This window comes from Canis lupus, chromosome 6, assembly GCF_003254725.2.
Source record: "Canis lupus dingo isolate Sandy chromosome 6, ASM325472v2, whole genome shotgun sequence".
Classification (NCBI taxonomy): Eukaryota; Metazoa; Chordata; class Mammalia; order Carnivora; family Canidae; genus Canis; species Canis lupus.
The window spans coordinates 24204273-24220617 of record NC_064248.1 but is presented as its reverse complement, the minus strand read 5'-3'; the positions used below and the strand labels follow the sequence as shown (position 1 = coordinate 24220617).

At 41.8% G+C, this 16345-nt stretch overlaps 1 protein-coding gene across 5 annotated transcripts in view; it reads right to left on the bottom strand.

The window, feature by feature from the left end:
• DNAH3 (dynein axonemal heavy chain 3) overlaps positions 1–16345 on the bottom strand; it is a 171473-nt gene that overhangs the window by 86899 nt on the left and 68229 nt on the right. For all 5 annotated transcript variants that reach the window (XM_049111320.1, XM_049111321.1, XM_049111322.1 and 2 more), the window contains 8 exons: positions 14875–15076; positions 13425–13517; positions 11988–12098; positions 8350–8464; positions 5039–5237; positions 3282–3390; positions 2942–3055; positions 2063–2239 (listed from right to left, as the gene is read on the bottom strand). In XM_049111320.1, the coding sequence (XP_048967277.1) occupies positions 2063–2239; positions 2942–3055; positions 3282–3390; positions 5039–5237; positions 8350–8464; positions 11988–12098; positions 13425–13517; positions 14875–15076 (1120 nt within the window). The remainder of the gene's footprint in view (positions 1–2062; positions 2240–2941; positions 3056–3281; positions 3391–5038; positions 5238–8349; positions 8465–11987; positions 12099–13424; positions 13518–14874; positions 15077–16345) is intronic.

The window sequence follows — 16345 nt, the reverse complement described above, 5'->3', positions numbered from 1 at the left end:
TTGAGAACCTGAACACATACAGTGAACACTCGGGGAAGGTAAGTCTACAGGTGCAAAGAGAAGAAGCAGTATGGTTTTCAGGCCACTCTAGTGAAATCAAGGAAAGGAAAGCAGGAAGAGAAAATGCAGAGGGACCATCTTTGTTGGACAGATCCACTGCTCAGCTACCTTCCCCACTGGCCTGACATGTTGTCATACCATGTCCCTCAATAGTTTTGTGGAAGGCCCTAGGTGCTGATATTCTAACAATACCTCATTATCCTATGCCAAATGAGCATCATTCAACTATCAGACCCTTTCTGTGTTCAATAGGGACAGAGGCAATCATTTAGGAATGCAGGACCAATCTTAATATCAGATCTTTTTTTTTTTTTTTAATATCAGATCTTGATTTGAGTCCTTGCTCTGTTAGGTAGCAAGTAATGTGGCTGTGAGCAAGTAATCTAACTCCTCTAGTTATTTCATCTCAAAATGAGCCAACAACCATACCACCCTCATGAGAATAAATGTTATCATATAAGTGAAGTGCTTAGAAAAGTGTATGGCACATAGCGAGTGCTTAATAAACATCAGCTCTTGTTATTACCTTAGATCTTAGAGGAGAAGTCAAGCAGTTAGTTAGAGGTAGAGCCAGGACTAGAACCTAGGCCTCTTAACATCAAACCCTGATGTTGTCTGCTATACCACACTGTCTCATGAAACCTGCTTATGCAGACCTAACAGGGTTGTTGGCTGGGGGAAGGGTGTAAGGGGAAGTCACAATGATTGGGTGGTAAAAATAAGAAATGTGGGTCCAAATTCTACTTTGGTACTCACTGGCCTAGGCTGGCTTTGAGGGAGGAGCCATTCCTAAGGATCTCCCTGATTCTTTTCCATTTGGAGGGCAGGGAGAAAGGGTCTGAATAAGATTCCAGAGCACTGGGACGCCTGGGTGGCTCATTGGTTGAGCATCCGCCTCTGACTCAGGTCATGATCCTGGGGTTCTGGGATTGAGTCCTGCACTGGGCTCCCTGCAGGGAGCCTGCTTGTCCCTCTACTTATGTCTCTGCCTCTCTCTGTGTCTCTTATGCATAAATAAATAAAATCTTAAGAAAAAAAAGATTCCAGAGCACTGATCAGATGCATTTCTGGCAGGTTACATACCCATATGGGTTTGGCTGGTTCTCTCTTGTGTCTTCTACTCAGGGAGATGGAGCAATGACTTAGAAGAAAATCCATAAAGAAGCAGGCCTGGAAGTCTCTCTCTGGTACCTTTTTTCATACAGTTAGAGTGCTAGAGTCTCTTCCCATAGGAGGAGATCCAGCCATCTTGTACTTTAGGGTTTTCTTCCCATGAGAGCAGCATGTTAAGGTCATCTATAGCCTATTCCCCTGAATATGGCCTGGGTGACTCTCTTCACTTCAGAGGCACCTTCCTTCTCCACTAGGAGCAGGATCAATGGCTATTGTCACGCTGTAACTCAGGCCAGATCAGTAGTAGGCACTGGGAAATATATGCTTTCTTGTCATCTCTGTAGCTGGTTGGAATAGTCTGCTTTGGTATAGACACCACCTTGGCTTAACCATAGTAATAAAGAGGAGCTCCAGGTTGTTCAGCCTAGGTTTTTTTTTTTTTTTTTTTTTTAAAGATTATTAGAGAGAGAATGAGAGAGCAAAAGAGAGAGCATGAGCATGTGTAGGGGGAGGGCAGAGGGAGAGGGAGAAGCAGACTCCCCACTCAGCAGGGAGCCAGACATGGGGCTCAATCCCAGGACCCTGAGATCTTAACCTGAGCCACCCAGGTGCCCCTGGTTCAGCCTAGGTTTCTCAGAGCTTTCCAGAGCTTTCTGTGTCTAACTTTGATGCTGTCTTATAATTAGATGCTTTTGTTTGGCATACAGTGGTTTGTTTTGTTTTGTTTTGTTTGCATTGAGGTAGGATCACAAAATCAGATTACATGTAGAAATCCCAATTTCTATCTTATCCTGAAAAATGAGAATACCTCACAATTCCTGCTTGACAACAACGGATCCTCGGTTACTACCATAAAGTACACCCAGAATTTATACACACTGATGTTTACCTTGAGGTTGTCTGGCAGCTCAGCCCTGCCAGCATACCCGGGGTTCATGGTGATGAAGACAGCACAGGTTGGGTTTAGAGAGAGCTCAGTGCCTTCAAAGATGAATGTCTTTAGCTTCCGGATAATGGCTTGCTGAATGCTGAGAATCTGCTGAGCCACCACAGACAGCACTTCTACCTGGGGTGAGAATGGCTGACTGATGTTAACTGCTTTGACAGCCATCACCCCACTCTGCCAGAGTTCCCCTCACTTAGCAATGACAAAATCCAATCATCTGAGAACCAGACATTTAAAATTAAGATCATGATTTGGGGTTTTGGTAAAGAGAAAGAAAATTGGTGTACGTGTGTGTTACTTATTTCCATAGTATTTTATCTTTGTTCTAGCACGTAGCATAATGTTTCACCCATCATATGTATTCAAACATTGTTTATTGGTTCTAAATGCATGTTTACATTTCCTGACCTAAATTCCCCACCCGAATAGAACTAATAGAACTAATCACCCTTTCTCTTTTGTGATGGCTCCTTTGTACCACTACTATAGACTTCTATATCATTTTCTATTTGTTTCATTTAATTATTTCCCTTTGCTAAATTTTAACACTCATTTCTTACCTTATCTTTGTGTCATGAACAATTGCAGAGTATATGACATATACTAGCTGCTCCATAAATTTTTGAATAAGTGAGTGAATATGATGACGATGAATATGTATATAAAAATGTACTTTGTCTTCCTGGGACTGTTTTGTTTAGCTCATTGAGTATTTTGTGCAGGGATCTTAGAGGACACATAAGGCCCTGTCACAGAGGAGCTGAGAACCCAGAAAAAGGCTCCTGTATCAACTCCTGCTCTGCAGGGAAGTTGCAGCATTACCTCAATCCTGTTGAATTCATCAAAGCAGGCCCATGCTCCAGCCTGGGCTAGCCCCTTGAAAAACTTCCCCATGGCTTTGTAATCCAGACCATCTGAGCAGTTGAAGACTACACACTAGAGAGAAGGAGGATGTAGACACTGTTAGGGATGAGTTCCCTCATATCTGAATTACTCTGCACATGAAACACAAGTGGGGCTCCTCTCTTCCTATTCCACAGCAGGAACCAGGGCCCCACTCTGACTCTCCCCTTAAGCCATCTTGAACTTCATGCCAACTCTCTGGGACAGAAGTCCAGAGAGGAAAGGAAAGTGAGGGTAAGAATACACAGCATTTCCCTACCTGCTTGGCCAAAGCTTTGGCCAGATCTTTGGTGGTTTCTGTCTTGCCTGTGCCAGCTGGTCCTTCTGGAGCTCCACCAAGGTTCAGCTTCAAAGCCCCCATCAGCGTCCTAAGGGGAAAAAATAAAAATTTGGTGCCCAATGGGGCACCTGGGTGGCTCAGTTGGTTAAGCAGCTGACTTGTGATTTCAGCTCAGGTCATGATCTCAGGGTTGTGAGATCGAGCCCCATATCAGGCTCCATGCTAAGCATGGAGCCTGCTTAAAATTCTTTCACCTTTTGCCCCTCCCCCACCTATCTCCTTCTCAAAAAAAAAAAAAAAAAAGAATTTAGTGCCCAAGTCCTTCCCCCCTGCCCAAGTCCTAACACACTGGAAAGAAGCTGACTTTTGCTTTCTTTCTTTTTTTTTTTTTTTTTTTTTTTTTTGCTTTATTTCATTTTGACTTGTACAAATAACTTTAATTTTTTTCACTGATTACATGACCAACATATTTCATCATTATAAGAAATTCTGTTTTACTTGGTGCTATAACCTTAGAGCCTAGTGCATGGTGGCGTCCATAAACATTTGTTTGAATGGATAAATGAATATATACATAAATGAATTAAATAAAAGTTAAAAATCTTCATTAACTCCAGATTCTAAAGATTCCCAGTGCTAATGCAGTGGTGGAAATACCTATATTTCCCCCACTGGATTATGAACTCTTGAGTTCAGGACCTGTATTTGATTCAGTTTGATAAGAACAAGGGCAAAATAAATGTTAGAAATTAATGATGTGTTCTTCACTATAGTTTCAGTTAACATATCATCTTATACTTATCTGAGTATGTCTTGTTCCCTGACCCCATTAGGTTGAGGGTTTCTTGAGGGCATGCATGATACACAGGAGAGTTTAAGAAGTGGATACTAAATAACAGGTGAGGGATCCCTGGGTGGCGCAGCGGTTTGGCGCCTGCCTTTGGCCCAGGGCGCGATCCTGGAGACCCAGGATCGAATCCCACGTCAGGCTCCCGGTGCATGGAGCCTGCTTCTCCCTCTGCCTGTGTCTCTGCCTCTCTCTCTCTCTCTCTCTCTCTCTCTGTGACTATCATAAATAAAATTAAAAAAAAAATTAAATAACAGGTGAAATAAATGAATGATTGAAGACTAAAAATCACAGAACACAGAAAATAAATCACTATGGACTTTGAAAAAATACTCAAGAATTATCTTTATGATTACAAAAAACTGCACTTTAATCAAAGAAAATCTAAATATCATAAAGTTGACAGACACATCCACAGAGTTCAGATTTCTAATGTTATGAACACCAAGGAAAGCACTTTACTGAGCACAAAATGACTACATCTCGCCACCAGACTGGATGGCCAAGCTTGGAGCTCCTTGTCAGACTCCTTCACCTGGCCCTTTTTCTCTTTATCCATGGGATCTCCAGGCACCATCTTGATTCCTGCCATGGGAGAGCTTTCTACTTAAGTACTGTGGCATTGTTAAGGACAGGCATCAATGTTCTGCTTGTTGATTTGGTCGTATTAATTTGCATTAGGACTCCTATCAGGTTCTTTTTTCTGGCCTACCACCTAATTTCCATGACCATCTGTGGGACCATGGTAACTAAGGGCAAAATTCTAAAATCTGAGAATTTGAAATGTAAAGTCACAAAGTCAAGATGTCCCTCACCTTCTTCCTCAGAAGATTTTCCTTCTGAAATTCTCTATTCACCCTTTGAGTCTAGGTGAGGGGGCAGAGGTTACCTGTAGCAGCGGTCAGTGAGGGGTGTAATCACCAGTCGGGGGGAGTTCCCCAGGTACTCATAGCCATACAAGGCTTCTGTGGTGATCATCTGCACATGCACATTCTCTGAATTCCAGTAGTAGCGCAGCTGGGAGATCCACTGGAAATCGTTCAGATCACAGATATTGTCCTCAGATAACTTGGCCACAACATCACGAGCTGTTGAGACAGACGCAGACATAGAAACATACAAATGCAGAACTGTCAGCATACTTCTATGTCCACAGACTGCTCAGAGGAGGTCTGAGGACATAATCTAGGCCATCCCTCACTCTCCAGTTTCAGGCTCAACTAGCCTCCCTGCCCAGTCCTGACTTGCAGGTAGTAATTTCTTTCAGAAGCTGGTCTTTGCTTCTCCCAAGGAGCCAGGCAGAGAATCTGCTGCACTGTCTACTCTCAGACAATGTGGCAGAGGCATTAAAAGCACATCCTCTGGAATCAGACTGCCTGGATCCAAATTCTGATTCTGCCATTAACTAGCTATGTGACTTTGGGCAAGTTACTCAACCTCTCTATGAGGATAACACAGTACCTGCTTTATAGGGTTATTATAAGGTTATTAGAAGGATTAACTGTATACAGTTGACCCTTGAACAACTTGGGGGTTAGGGGTGCCCATCTACAATATAGAAAAAAATCTATGTGTAACTTTTGACTCTCCTCAAACTTAATTACTAATAGCCTACTGTTGACTGGAATCCTTACAGATAACAATTAATACATATTTTGTAAGTTTTATGTATTATATAATGTGCAATAAAGCTAGAGAAAATGTTTAAGAAAATCATAAAGAAGAGAAAGTACATTTACAGTATTGTATTTACCCCCAAAAAATTCTCATGTAAGTGGACCTGTACAGTTTAAACCCATGTCATTCAAGGGTCAACTATATGTACAGACATATATCACACACACATATATATCTATACGTACATATATATAACTACATATATAAATATCTGCATATCTGCACATCTACACAAATATGCAGATACAGATAGATGAAAGAAAAGAAAGATTATATAAATACTAGCTACTGTTATCATTCCCAAATTCTTGGGGTACTGACCCAAAGAGCTTTGCAATATTGTAGTTACCCCAAATGCTGTCATATCCCCAGTATGACCCTTTGGGCCCTGTTCCAGACTTCTAGGATATCCTAGGGGAACATAATCAGCTTGGCCTGATGCAGTTGGCAAGGGAAGGGGCCCCATGAACTCATGGTTAGATACAGCTTTTCCATTAGGGGGCCTGAGAAACCAGAAGGGAAATATACTTCTGGGTTTCCTTCTTTCTGTCACAAGATTATGAGCCTAATTTAATTTTCTCACAGTGATAGGAAGCCCTGAAGTTGAAGAGTGAACATTGGTTTCTAAGAATCATTAGCTATTTTTTAGGGAACTCTTAGGTGAGAGCTATTGAGATCTCAGAACTAGGACAGCAGGGGCACCTGGGTGGCTCAGTTGGTTAAGCATCTAACTCTTGATCTCAGCTCAGGTCTTGATCTCAGGGTTGTGAGTTTAAGCCCCACGCTGGGCGTAGAGCCTACTTTAAAAAAAAAAAAAAGTAGGGCAGCAGCTCGAATTTAGTATCTCAGAAACATAACTTTGTAAAGGGACACTCCTATAAGTCTACTGTCTCTTTGCGAAGAGAAGTCTTTATGATAGTGAAATCCAAAACCCTCTAGAAGAGTCTTTGAAGATTATACCAACAGCTCTCCTGTCCTTCCTGAGGAATTTGATACTCCTCCAGGTTCTTGAGGGAAATCATAGAGTGGTAGCAGGAGTAGGGGTCTCCATGAGAGACCCAAGAGGAAGGTGAATCTCTCTCTTTTTTTTTAAATATGCTTTTTTTTTAAAAAAACAATTTCATTTATTCATTCATGAGAGACACACACACACACAGAGAGAGAGAGAGAGAGAGAGGCAGAGACACAGGCAGAGGGAGAAGCAGGCTCCATGCAGGAAGCCCTATGTGGGACTCGATCCTGGGTCTCCAGGATCAGGCCCTGGGCCAAAGGCAGCACTAAATCACTGAGCCACCTGGGCTGCCCGCCCCCCTTTTTAAAAAGATTTTATGTATTTATTAATGAGAGACATAGAGAGAGAGAGAGGCAAAGACACAGGCAAGGGGAAAAGCAGGCTCCATGCAGGGAGCCCGATGTGGGACTCGATCCCAGGACTCCAGGATCACACTCTGGGCCGAAGGCAGGTGTTAAACCGCAGAGCCACCCAGGTGTCCCAAGGAAGGTGAATCTCAAGGGACTGAGTTGGGAATGCTTGCACGATGCTCTGTGTGTGTGTGTGTGTGTGTGTGTGCGTGTGCATGTGTGTGAACACAACCACTCTGGGGTACCCTGGGCAATAACCACATCTTCAGTTCCTACCAAATGAAGATCACGTTTTCCCTTCTCTCTCCCTGATTGCATGCTCGTCTATCCAAGAGAAATTAGATTGAAAAGAGCATCAACCTTAAGGAGAATAAGATGCCATGAAATGCCAGTAGGAAGCTGGAAGTATGAACAAGAAAGACACTGTTTCCAGGCAACCAGCTAGTCCAGCCCTAGTTTCCTTGGTGGTGATGGAGTGAGGGTGAGGGGGTGGTTTGTTTTATATAAAGGCCCCAGTTCTTCCTCCTCCTCCCCTTCTTTTTTTTTTTTTTAAAGGTAAGTGCTGGAAGACATTATCTCTCTCCCGCTTCCTCCTTGCATACACTGCCCATTTCCAGTCTCCTGGGTTTGGAATCAGACAGACATAGAATTACAATAAAACCAATTACATCAAATTATAAAACAGCCTTTGCTACTTATTAGCTGTAGGCCTCTGGATACACTCATATAGCTTAGGTAAACAAGCCTCAGGTTCTCAATTTGAGAAGTATGTATAAAAATGAAATAATGTATGTTGAGCACTCAGCACAAAGCTTGGCACCGGTGAGTATTAAAAAATATTAGCTATGGTAGCCTCAAGAAATCATTCCTAGTTGGTGAATCTCAGAAATCGCTTTGGTTGCCCATTGTCTTGGCGAGAGTCCTGCTTGGAGGTTTCCTGGAAACAAGGGCGGGGATGGGAGGGGAAAACATGCTGGAGATTCTCAAGAAACCTGAGCTTCTCTCCTTACCTCCTCACCTTACTCTCAGTTAGTTGGAGAAGCCTCTCCCTAAAGGGAAAAGGGACCCTGAATCACTCCATCCAGAGGAATGGAGAGCAGCGAGCCTGGCTGCTGTTTTTAGACAGTCAGCAATGCCAGAGAGGCCTCTCTCCTCGCTCACCGTGGACATCAATGACCGTGAGGGCCCCGAGAGTGAGTCGAGCCCCGCTGCTCAGCTTCCCTCGCACCAGCTGGACAATCTGTGCAATCTGATCGTTGCTCTTTTTCAGAAAATCCTGGCAGGGGCAAAGGAGGGGACAACTGGTTAAGTTGGATTCTCCCCTGTAACCCCGTCTTAGGGAATGGTACCCTCTACCACCCCATGGCCCAAGCTATCCCTTCAGTTCCCTTTTCCTCACCCCCTTCATTAGCCTCTAGACAAATTGCAAATGCATTATGCTAACTGAAAGAAGCCAAGTTTGAAAGACTACATACCTTGATTTTTTTGTTATTATTGTGGAAAAGACAAAACCATAGGAGCAGACAAAAGAGGGGTAATTGCCAGAAGCTGGAGCAGGGGAAGGGGTTGCTACAAAGGGCTTGAGGGAATTTGGAGGGGAGGGGCATGAACTGGTTCTATATGTTGATTGTGATGGTGGTTACACAAATGTATGTGCTTGCTGAAACTCAGAACTGTACATTAAAATGGGTAAATTTTACTGTATATAAATTATGCAATAAATCTGAATTAACAAGAAACAATCTGAAACTTTTTCAGATTAAAGGAGACACAGGGGATGTAAAAGGTAAATGTACACAAACTGTAATCCTGGAATGGACCCCAGATGAGACAAAAAGACATCAGTGGGGCAAATGGCTAAATTTAGATTAGCCAATTTATTATTTTTTTAAAGTACAGTCTTTTTATTCTTTTTTATAGTTTTTTTTTTTAAGATTTTATTTATTCATGAGAGACACAGAGAGAGAGGCAGAGACACAGGCAGAGGGAGAAACAGGCTCCACGCAGGGACCCGATCCGGGTCTACAGGATCTCGCCCTGGGCTGAAGGTGGCGCTAAACCACTAAACCACCAGAGCTGCCCTAGATTAGTCAATTTAAAAGATTAGATAAGATTGTATCTTGCATCACTGCTGGTTTCCAGATTGGGATAATTGTAGTGTGGTTATTTAAAATGTTAATATTGGGGGATTCTCGATGAAGGATATATGAAAATTCTTTGTATTATTATTGCATCATTACTTGTAAGGCTGACATCACTTGAAAATAAGGAGTTAAAAAATAGAAATAAATTTTTAAAAGGAAAAAAACCAGAGACCACATTAGGTTCATAGTTCACCTTCCCCACTTCCTAGCTATGCAGTTCTGGGTAAACCATATTAACCCTTTGAGTCTCAGTATCTTGTTCTGTTGAGTCTAGATGATTACAGTTACCTCTTGGAGCTGTTTTGAAGATTAAATGAGATGGTGAAGCACTTGGCACAATGTGAATAAAGTACCCAGTAAATACTGACAGTTATTATTATTAATAAAGTACCTGTCACACAGCAAAAAATAAACTAAAATTTAAAAAGCCTTTCAAATGCTTCCCCATTGCCCTTTCTGTGGGTCTGGAAAACCCTTCATGATGAGGCTGCTCCATACATATATATATTTTTTTTCCATACATCTTTTTAAACCACAACCATTCCACAGTTATTCTGAACCCAAGTGTCTTCAGTTGCTGGAATGCACCATATTTTTCATCTTCAGATTTTTGCACATTCTGGTCTCTCTCTTTCTCTCTGGAACACTCTTTCTCCTGTTCTTTGCTTGGCGAATTCCTATTTATATTTTATGTCTCCTCTTAGACACCAATTTTCTGGGAAATTGTTTCCAATCCTAATTCCTCTCTTGCTTCTCTCCTTCCTCCCCATGCTTCCTGGATCCCCATACTTTCCTCATCACAGTTCTATCAAAGAGACTTTTTATCTCCCTCACTAGACTGTAAATCCACAAGGACAGGGACCATGTCTTTCTTATTCAACTCTAATTCACTTTGCTTTGTAGCATCATTCCAGCATGGAACAGATGTCAAATAAATATTTTTTAAATGAACAATGGATGGATGGATGGACGGATGGATGGATAGCGATCCTGTATCAACACCTGCTTCTTTTAGGATGCTGAGCCACATTATTCAGCATATATACACTCCAGGGCTGGAGTGTGTAATGAGAAACAGTCTCCCCTTATTACGTGTAGGAAAATTAGGGGACAGAGATGCTGTCATAAAAATCAGAATTTTTTAGTGTTTCAAAAAGTTTGAAATGAAATTCAGTGAAAGCAGTTTGCAAGTGTAAAGTGCAATATGTTTGTAGGAATTATCAACATGGAATGTGTAGAAATTTGAACCTTGGTCAAATGCTAATGTTCTAATTTTAAGGTATAAAGCAAAATATAGTAAATTGAAATATTTTCTGGTCTGCAGCCAGTCATCTGAGAGGGGAGTAGCAGAAGGTCTGATGAGATAATCATGGGAAATTATACCATGGTAAAAAGGTTGGGAATGAAGTTACCATTCATTTGTTCAGTAAATATTTATTGAACACCTACTATGTGCTCAGCATTGCAATAACTCCAGGAAATATAATAGTAAGCAAAATAGACATGGTCTCTGCCTTGTGGGGCTCATAGCCTGGGCTCTAGTACTAACTTGCTACCATCTCATTTAACTTTCCAACAATACTGTACTATGATGTTGTACTACAATGTGGTACACTGGGATCCCTGGGTGGCACAGCGGTTTGGCGCCTGCCTTTGGCCCAGGGCACGATCCTGGAGACCCGGGATCGAATCCCATGTCGGGCTCCCGGTGCATGGAGCCTGCTTCTCCCTCTGCCTGTGTCTCTGCCTCTCTCTCTCTCTCTGTGACTATCATAAATAAATAAAAATTAAAAAAAAAAAAAAAACAATGTGGTACACTGCGGCTCATTATATGGTCAAGGAGACTGAGACTCAGGTTAAGTAGCTTGCCCGTAGTCATACAGCTAACAAGGGAAAGTATCAGGATTTTTTTTTTTTAAGATTTTATTTATTTATTCATGAGAGACACAGACTGAGAGACAGAGACACAGGCAGAGGGAGAAATAGGGTCCATGCAGGGAGCCTTACATGGGACTCGATCCTGGGACTCCAGGATCATGCCCTAGGCCAAAGGCAGGCGCTAAACCACTGAGCCACCCAGGGATTCCCAAGTATTAGGATTTGAACTAAAGTTCATTCAGGTCTTGAACTCTCAAGCACTGGCCTCAATGACAGGAGTTAACTGGAAATATGCAAATCTGGATCTGACAAGCAGGACTTGAGAGCACTCTTGGTCTCAAGAGGACACTGCATGAAGAGCTGTAGGTGGGTTTGTGTTGAACTGAAGGTGGCAAGAAGCAGGTAATGGTGGAAGAGGAGAAAACAGGACCATATGGTCTTTTAGCCCAGGAAGAAGGCTAGAGAGAGGTCTCTGTTGGTGGAAATTTTACCAGGTTGACCCCTGAAAACAAAGTGATAAAAATGAAGAATACTGCAGCCTAGAATTTCTGTCTGGGAAGGACCATGAGAGGTATTATACTAGATAACTCCAGAACAGCTCCAATTCCAAATTCTCCAACCCACTGTCCCAATGAAAACACTGACTTCTCTATGCCATTGTTGGATGCTGTGATTTTGTTGCTGTTGTTTAGAAAACATGGCTACTTTAATTATATATCCTATAGATCCTAATTGACCTTGAATCTCCTCTACAAACTTCATAACATGCTCACTTACTGGAAGGGTCTTTTCGACCAGGGCTTGGGACACCTCCTTGGTCCAAAAGATGGAGGAGACACAGATGACCACCTGGCCAGGCCATTGCAAGACCCACTGATTACGAGGGACCTGGGAAAGTATGGGATGGGGTCAGGTGGTATAGTCAGCTCAACTTATTTGACTTAAACCAACATCTGAAAAACATTCCCCACCCTATCCCCTCAACAAACACAAAACCTTCCTCCACCCTCAGAAGCTACCAGACTTGATATCTTTGGGATTATTGACTTGTGTCTTCCTGAATTTTATGAAAGAGAAAAAAAAAAATCATCAACAATCTCATCAACTCTTTTTTTTTTCTTTTTTTTTCTTAAGCTCCCAACCCAAGTATTTTACACAGTTACAGTCAAGGTTTACAGAGAGTTTTCATAACCACCCTTTTTGATGGCTACATAATATTGCAGTAATGTGCCAGTTTTCTTAGCCTTGCCCAGAGGTCTGATCTGGCCTTGCTTTTGTTTTTGTAAATAAAGGTGTATTGTAACACAGCCACACCCATTCTTACCTATCATCCAAGGCTGCTTCTGTACTATGAGGGTAAAGATAAATGGTGTGTGTGGATCACAGAGCTGAAGACATTATAAAAACATTTAGTTTACAGAAAAAGGTTGCTGGCTCTTGCTCTAGATGCAACGGCATGGAGTCAGTCCATACAGGTAGCCGTTTTTCTTTAACTTAATTTTTTATTTAAAATAAATCATAGGACAAAGGACTGGCCTTTCATTTACAATGCTACTTCTAAGAGGGACAGCAGGGTCAGTACCCCATATTTTAGTGGGAAGGTGTTAACTGAATGAATATTCTTTTGTTTGATGGAAGGGGTCGTGGGGGTGGGGCCCTGGAAAGTAAGAAAAGACACCCAAAGTCAAGGAGTACAAAGCTCTGGTCTTCCTACATTTAACCTTGCTAGGAGCTGGCTGAAGAGTGATTGCCAACAGTTCTTTTCTTTTGGCTTTCTTCCATCATACCTGTTTCCCCTAAAGCTTTGGGAATTTAATGAGTTGTACTGTTCAGGGTATGTGTAATGTAAACGGAAAGCCTAGAGGGAGAGATGCTTAATTGGAAGGTGCTCTAAAAAGACCTCCTGCCATCAATTCATTTCCCAGAAGGGACTTGCGGCTAGCAGCCAGAGGGTTCTGGCTAACCATCTTGTCTTGTGCCACCTGCCCCAAACCGTAAACATTTCACCAGAAATATGTGCATCACCCCAGGATTCACAGGGAAAGAGGAGAGAAGCACAGAGGGGTCACGGAGGGGCCAGGCATTACCCAGCAGGTTTGGGGTGGGTTTTGGGAAAAGGCAAAGGGGTGGTTAGAATTGATCCACTTAATCATCATCCCAAAGTTGTTGTTGCTGTACCAATACCCTGGCACGTGTACTCCGATTTTCATTTACCTGGACATATGCTTCAATCCCAAGTCTAATAACCTCCCGCATACTGGCAAGCATCATCTGCTCCACCTGCTGGAGCCACTTTTCCACCATGCCCTGCAGGGTAAGACAAAGAAGCAGCAAGTTAGCCATGCCTGGAAAGAGGGATCATGGGCAGACCCAGCTTTCTCTCTGGACCAAGGCTGGAGGGAGGCCAAAGATCCTACACCCCTTGAAGACAATATTCGTTAATTATGTGTTTTATATTTATTATATATTTTTTATTCTAGGAAGTATGTGTGATGTAAAGGGGAAATGGGGGATTCTTAACATGCATTTCATGTCCTTTTCTGAAACATAACTTCTCAGGAAGCAAATGACACATTTATGTTTCAGTTCATATAATAAGTTGCTCATTTCTAATGAGCAGTTTTAATTCTCACCTTATTCCAGTGGTTCCCAAACTTTGCTGTGCATGGGAATCATTTGGAGATTCTTACAAAATATGGATGCCTGACTTTCACTCTTAGCCATTCTGATTTAATTATTATGGGATGCAACCTAGGCATTTGGATTTTTTTTTTTAAGCTCTACAGGCAGTTCAGATGTGCAGCAAATTATTCAGTTTTAGAATTTTAGGTCACTGTAGCTGTTAACTTCAGACACCTATGATCTAGCTGGTGTCTATTGGTAACGTGACTCTTGGTTATTACAACTTATATGTATGGTTGGCAAAAATGGTTAGCAAAGCCAAGAGTGCTTTTCTATTTCCAATGGAGGTGCTGTCATGTTCAGTGGGAGTGGGAGTAATTTACATTTTATTCATTATATAAAGACACTTGTATAAAAACCTGAGTAAAATAGCATTTATTCCATAATACTTTATTGACCTTTATAAACACCTGCCTTAGCAAGCTGTCTGACCAGATCACTTTTTTGAGAGAGAGAGAGAGAGAGAGAGAGAGAGTGTTACGTGGAGGGGGAGGGCAGAATAGAGAGAGAGAGAATCTTAAGCAGGCTCCATGCTCATGCTCAGCACAGAGCCAATGGAGGGCTCAATCTCACGACCTAAGCCAAAATCAAAAGTCTGATGCTTAACTGACTAAGCCACTCAGGTGGCTCCGATCAGATCACTTTTAGAGAGAGGCTCTGCCCTTGGAGATCTGAATAGCATCAGCAGTTGGGTCTGATGCATACTATTGCCTCCACATCAGGTTTGGTTGAAATCCTTCCATAAATTTAGTGTATCAGGTGGATTGCAGTATAATCCCCATCTTAGAGATGGGCAAACTGAGACTTGGAAAGACTAAACAATTTCCCAAAGTTGCCCAGTCCTTAAGTTGTAGAACCCAGAGTTCCACATCCAGGCAGTATGGAACTCGAGTCCAAGTGCTTAACCAATCAATATGCTCTCTGTATCTCTCTGTATTGCTGTTATAGAGAAAAGAATGAAAATAGGTAAGAGGAGAGTTACTTTGGCTTGAGTTGGATAGATAATCTGTTTGAATGGAACGGTTTCCTTTTCTGAGCTGATCATGCCTGTAATCTCCAGATTGTCTGTAAACTCTAGTTTGGCAATTCCTTCAAAGCACTTCTTCAAGTGCGGCTGCACGCGGAGGGGGTCCTTTGTCTCTGACAAGATCTCCAGCAGCTCATCATTTGACAGGAAGAAGAACCTATTTTAAAGCAAAGAAAGATGGCAACTGGAATCTCTTTTGAGAACCTCTTTTCCCAACAAGATAATATTCCTCAAAGAGTAGAGGACACTCCATAAATATCAGCCATACTCCCCTTCACCATGGTTTTGCCTCAGAGCAAGATAAAGGATAACAGCTGGTATATGTTTAAAAAAAACAAAAAAAAGCTGGTATATGTGAATTTAATATGGTTTCAGGGTAGGGTGCTACCTTTTGGAAGAAACCTGGATAGAACAGTGGTTCTCGACTTTGGCTGCACCTTAGAATCACCTGTGAAGCTTATTAAGAAAATTCCATTTCCAAGGTTGCACTGTGCACAAATTCTAATATAATGGGTTTGGGGTTGGGTCTGGGGATTTATGTTTTTAAAATCCCAGGTGATTCTAATATATAGTCAGTATTGAGAACCACTAGGAGAGAGAAGACTTCCTTATCTTATCTCCAGGAATGACAAAACGTCACAAATGTGAAATAAGAAGTATGCTATTAATGAATCTGATGTGTAGAACAAAGGCAAAAGGAAATGGAGGTAAAATTAAATTTCCTTACAACTTGCAGGCCATTGACAAATAGCTGAGACAAGCAGAGTAAGACATTTTTCCAGGAACTCACAACTCTCTTAAAGTTAATGCTTTGCTAGAGGCAAAAACCAACCTTCACTTGACAAGAGCCACACCTCTAGGATCCTGTAAGTCTTTAACATATGACAATACTTTCAGAAACTTCCTTTGTCTCTACCCTACCTCCTCAATTTGAAAGTATAAAACCAATCACTCTTCACAATCCCAGTACAGCTCTTTCTGTCTCCAGATAAGGGAACACTAAAATATACTTTTCTTAAAAGCACATTGGGATTTAACCTACATCCCAATTCAAATCAAATGACATGGAGTGACCACCCATTGTGATCTAGACATGGACAGATTATCAGGAGCAAGTACCATCTTTTCTGGAACTAGCCCTCTAAAATGACTTTGACTTTTATGCACTGGTTCTTGGTGGGGGAGGGGGGGAGTCAAATATTTATAAACATACCTATCAGAAACTACAAAATTTGATGACAAAAACATTCAACTGACATTTCTTCAATAGTTTAGACATCCAAATGCTCTACATGCATTAATTCATTGATCTACACAAACATATATGTAAGAGCCATTATTATATTTTTATTTTACAGTGGACTCAGATTTGCTGAAGGTCTCAAGAATAGTGAGTGAAAAAGCTGGGACTCAAACAGAGGTCTGT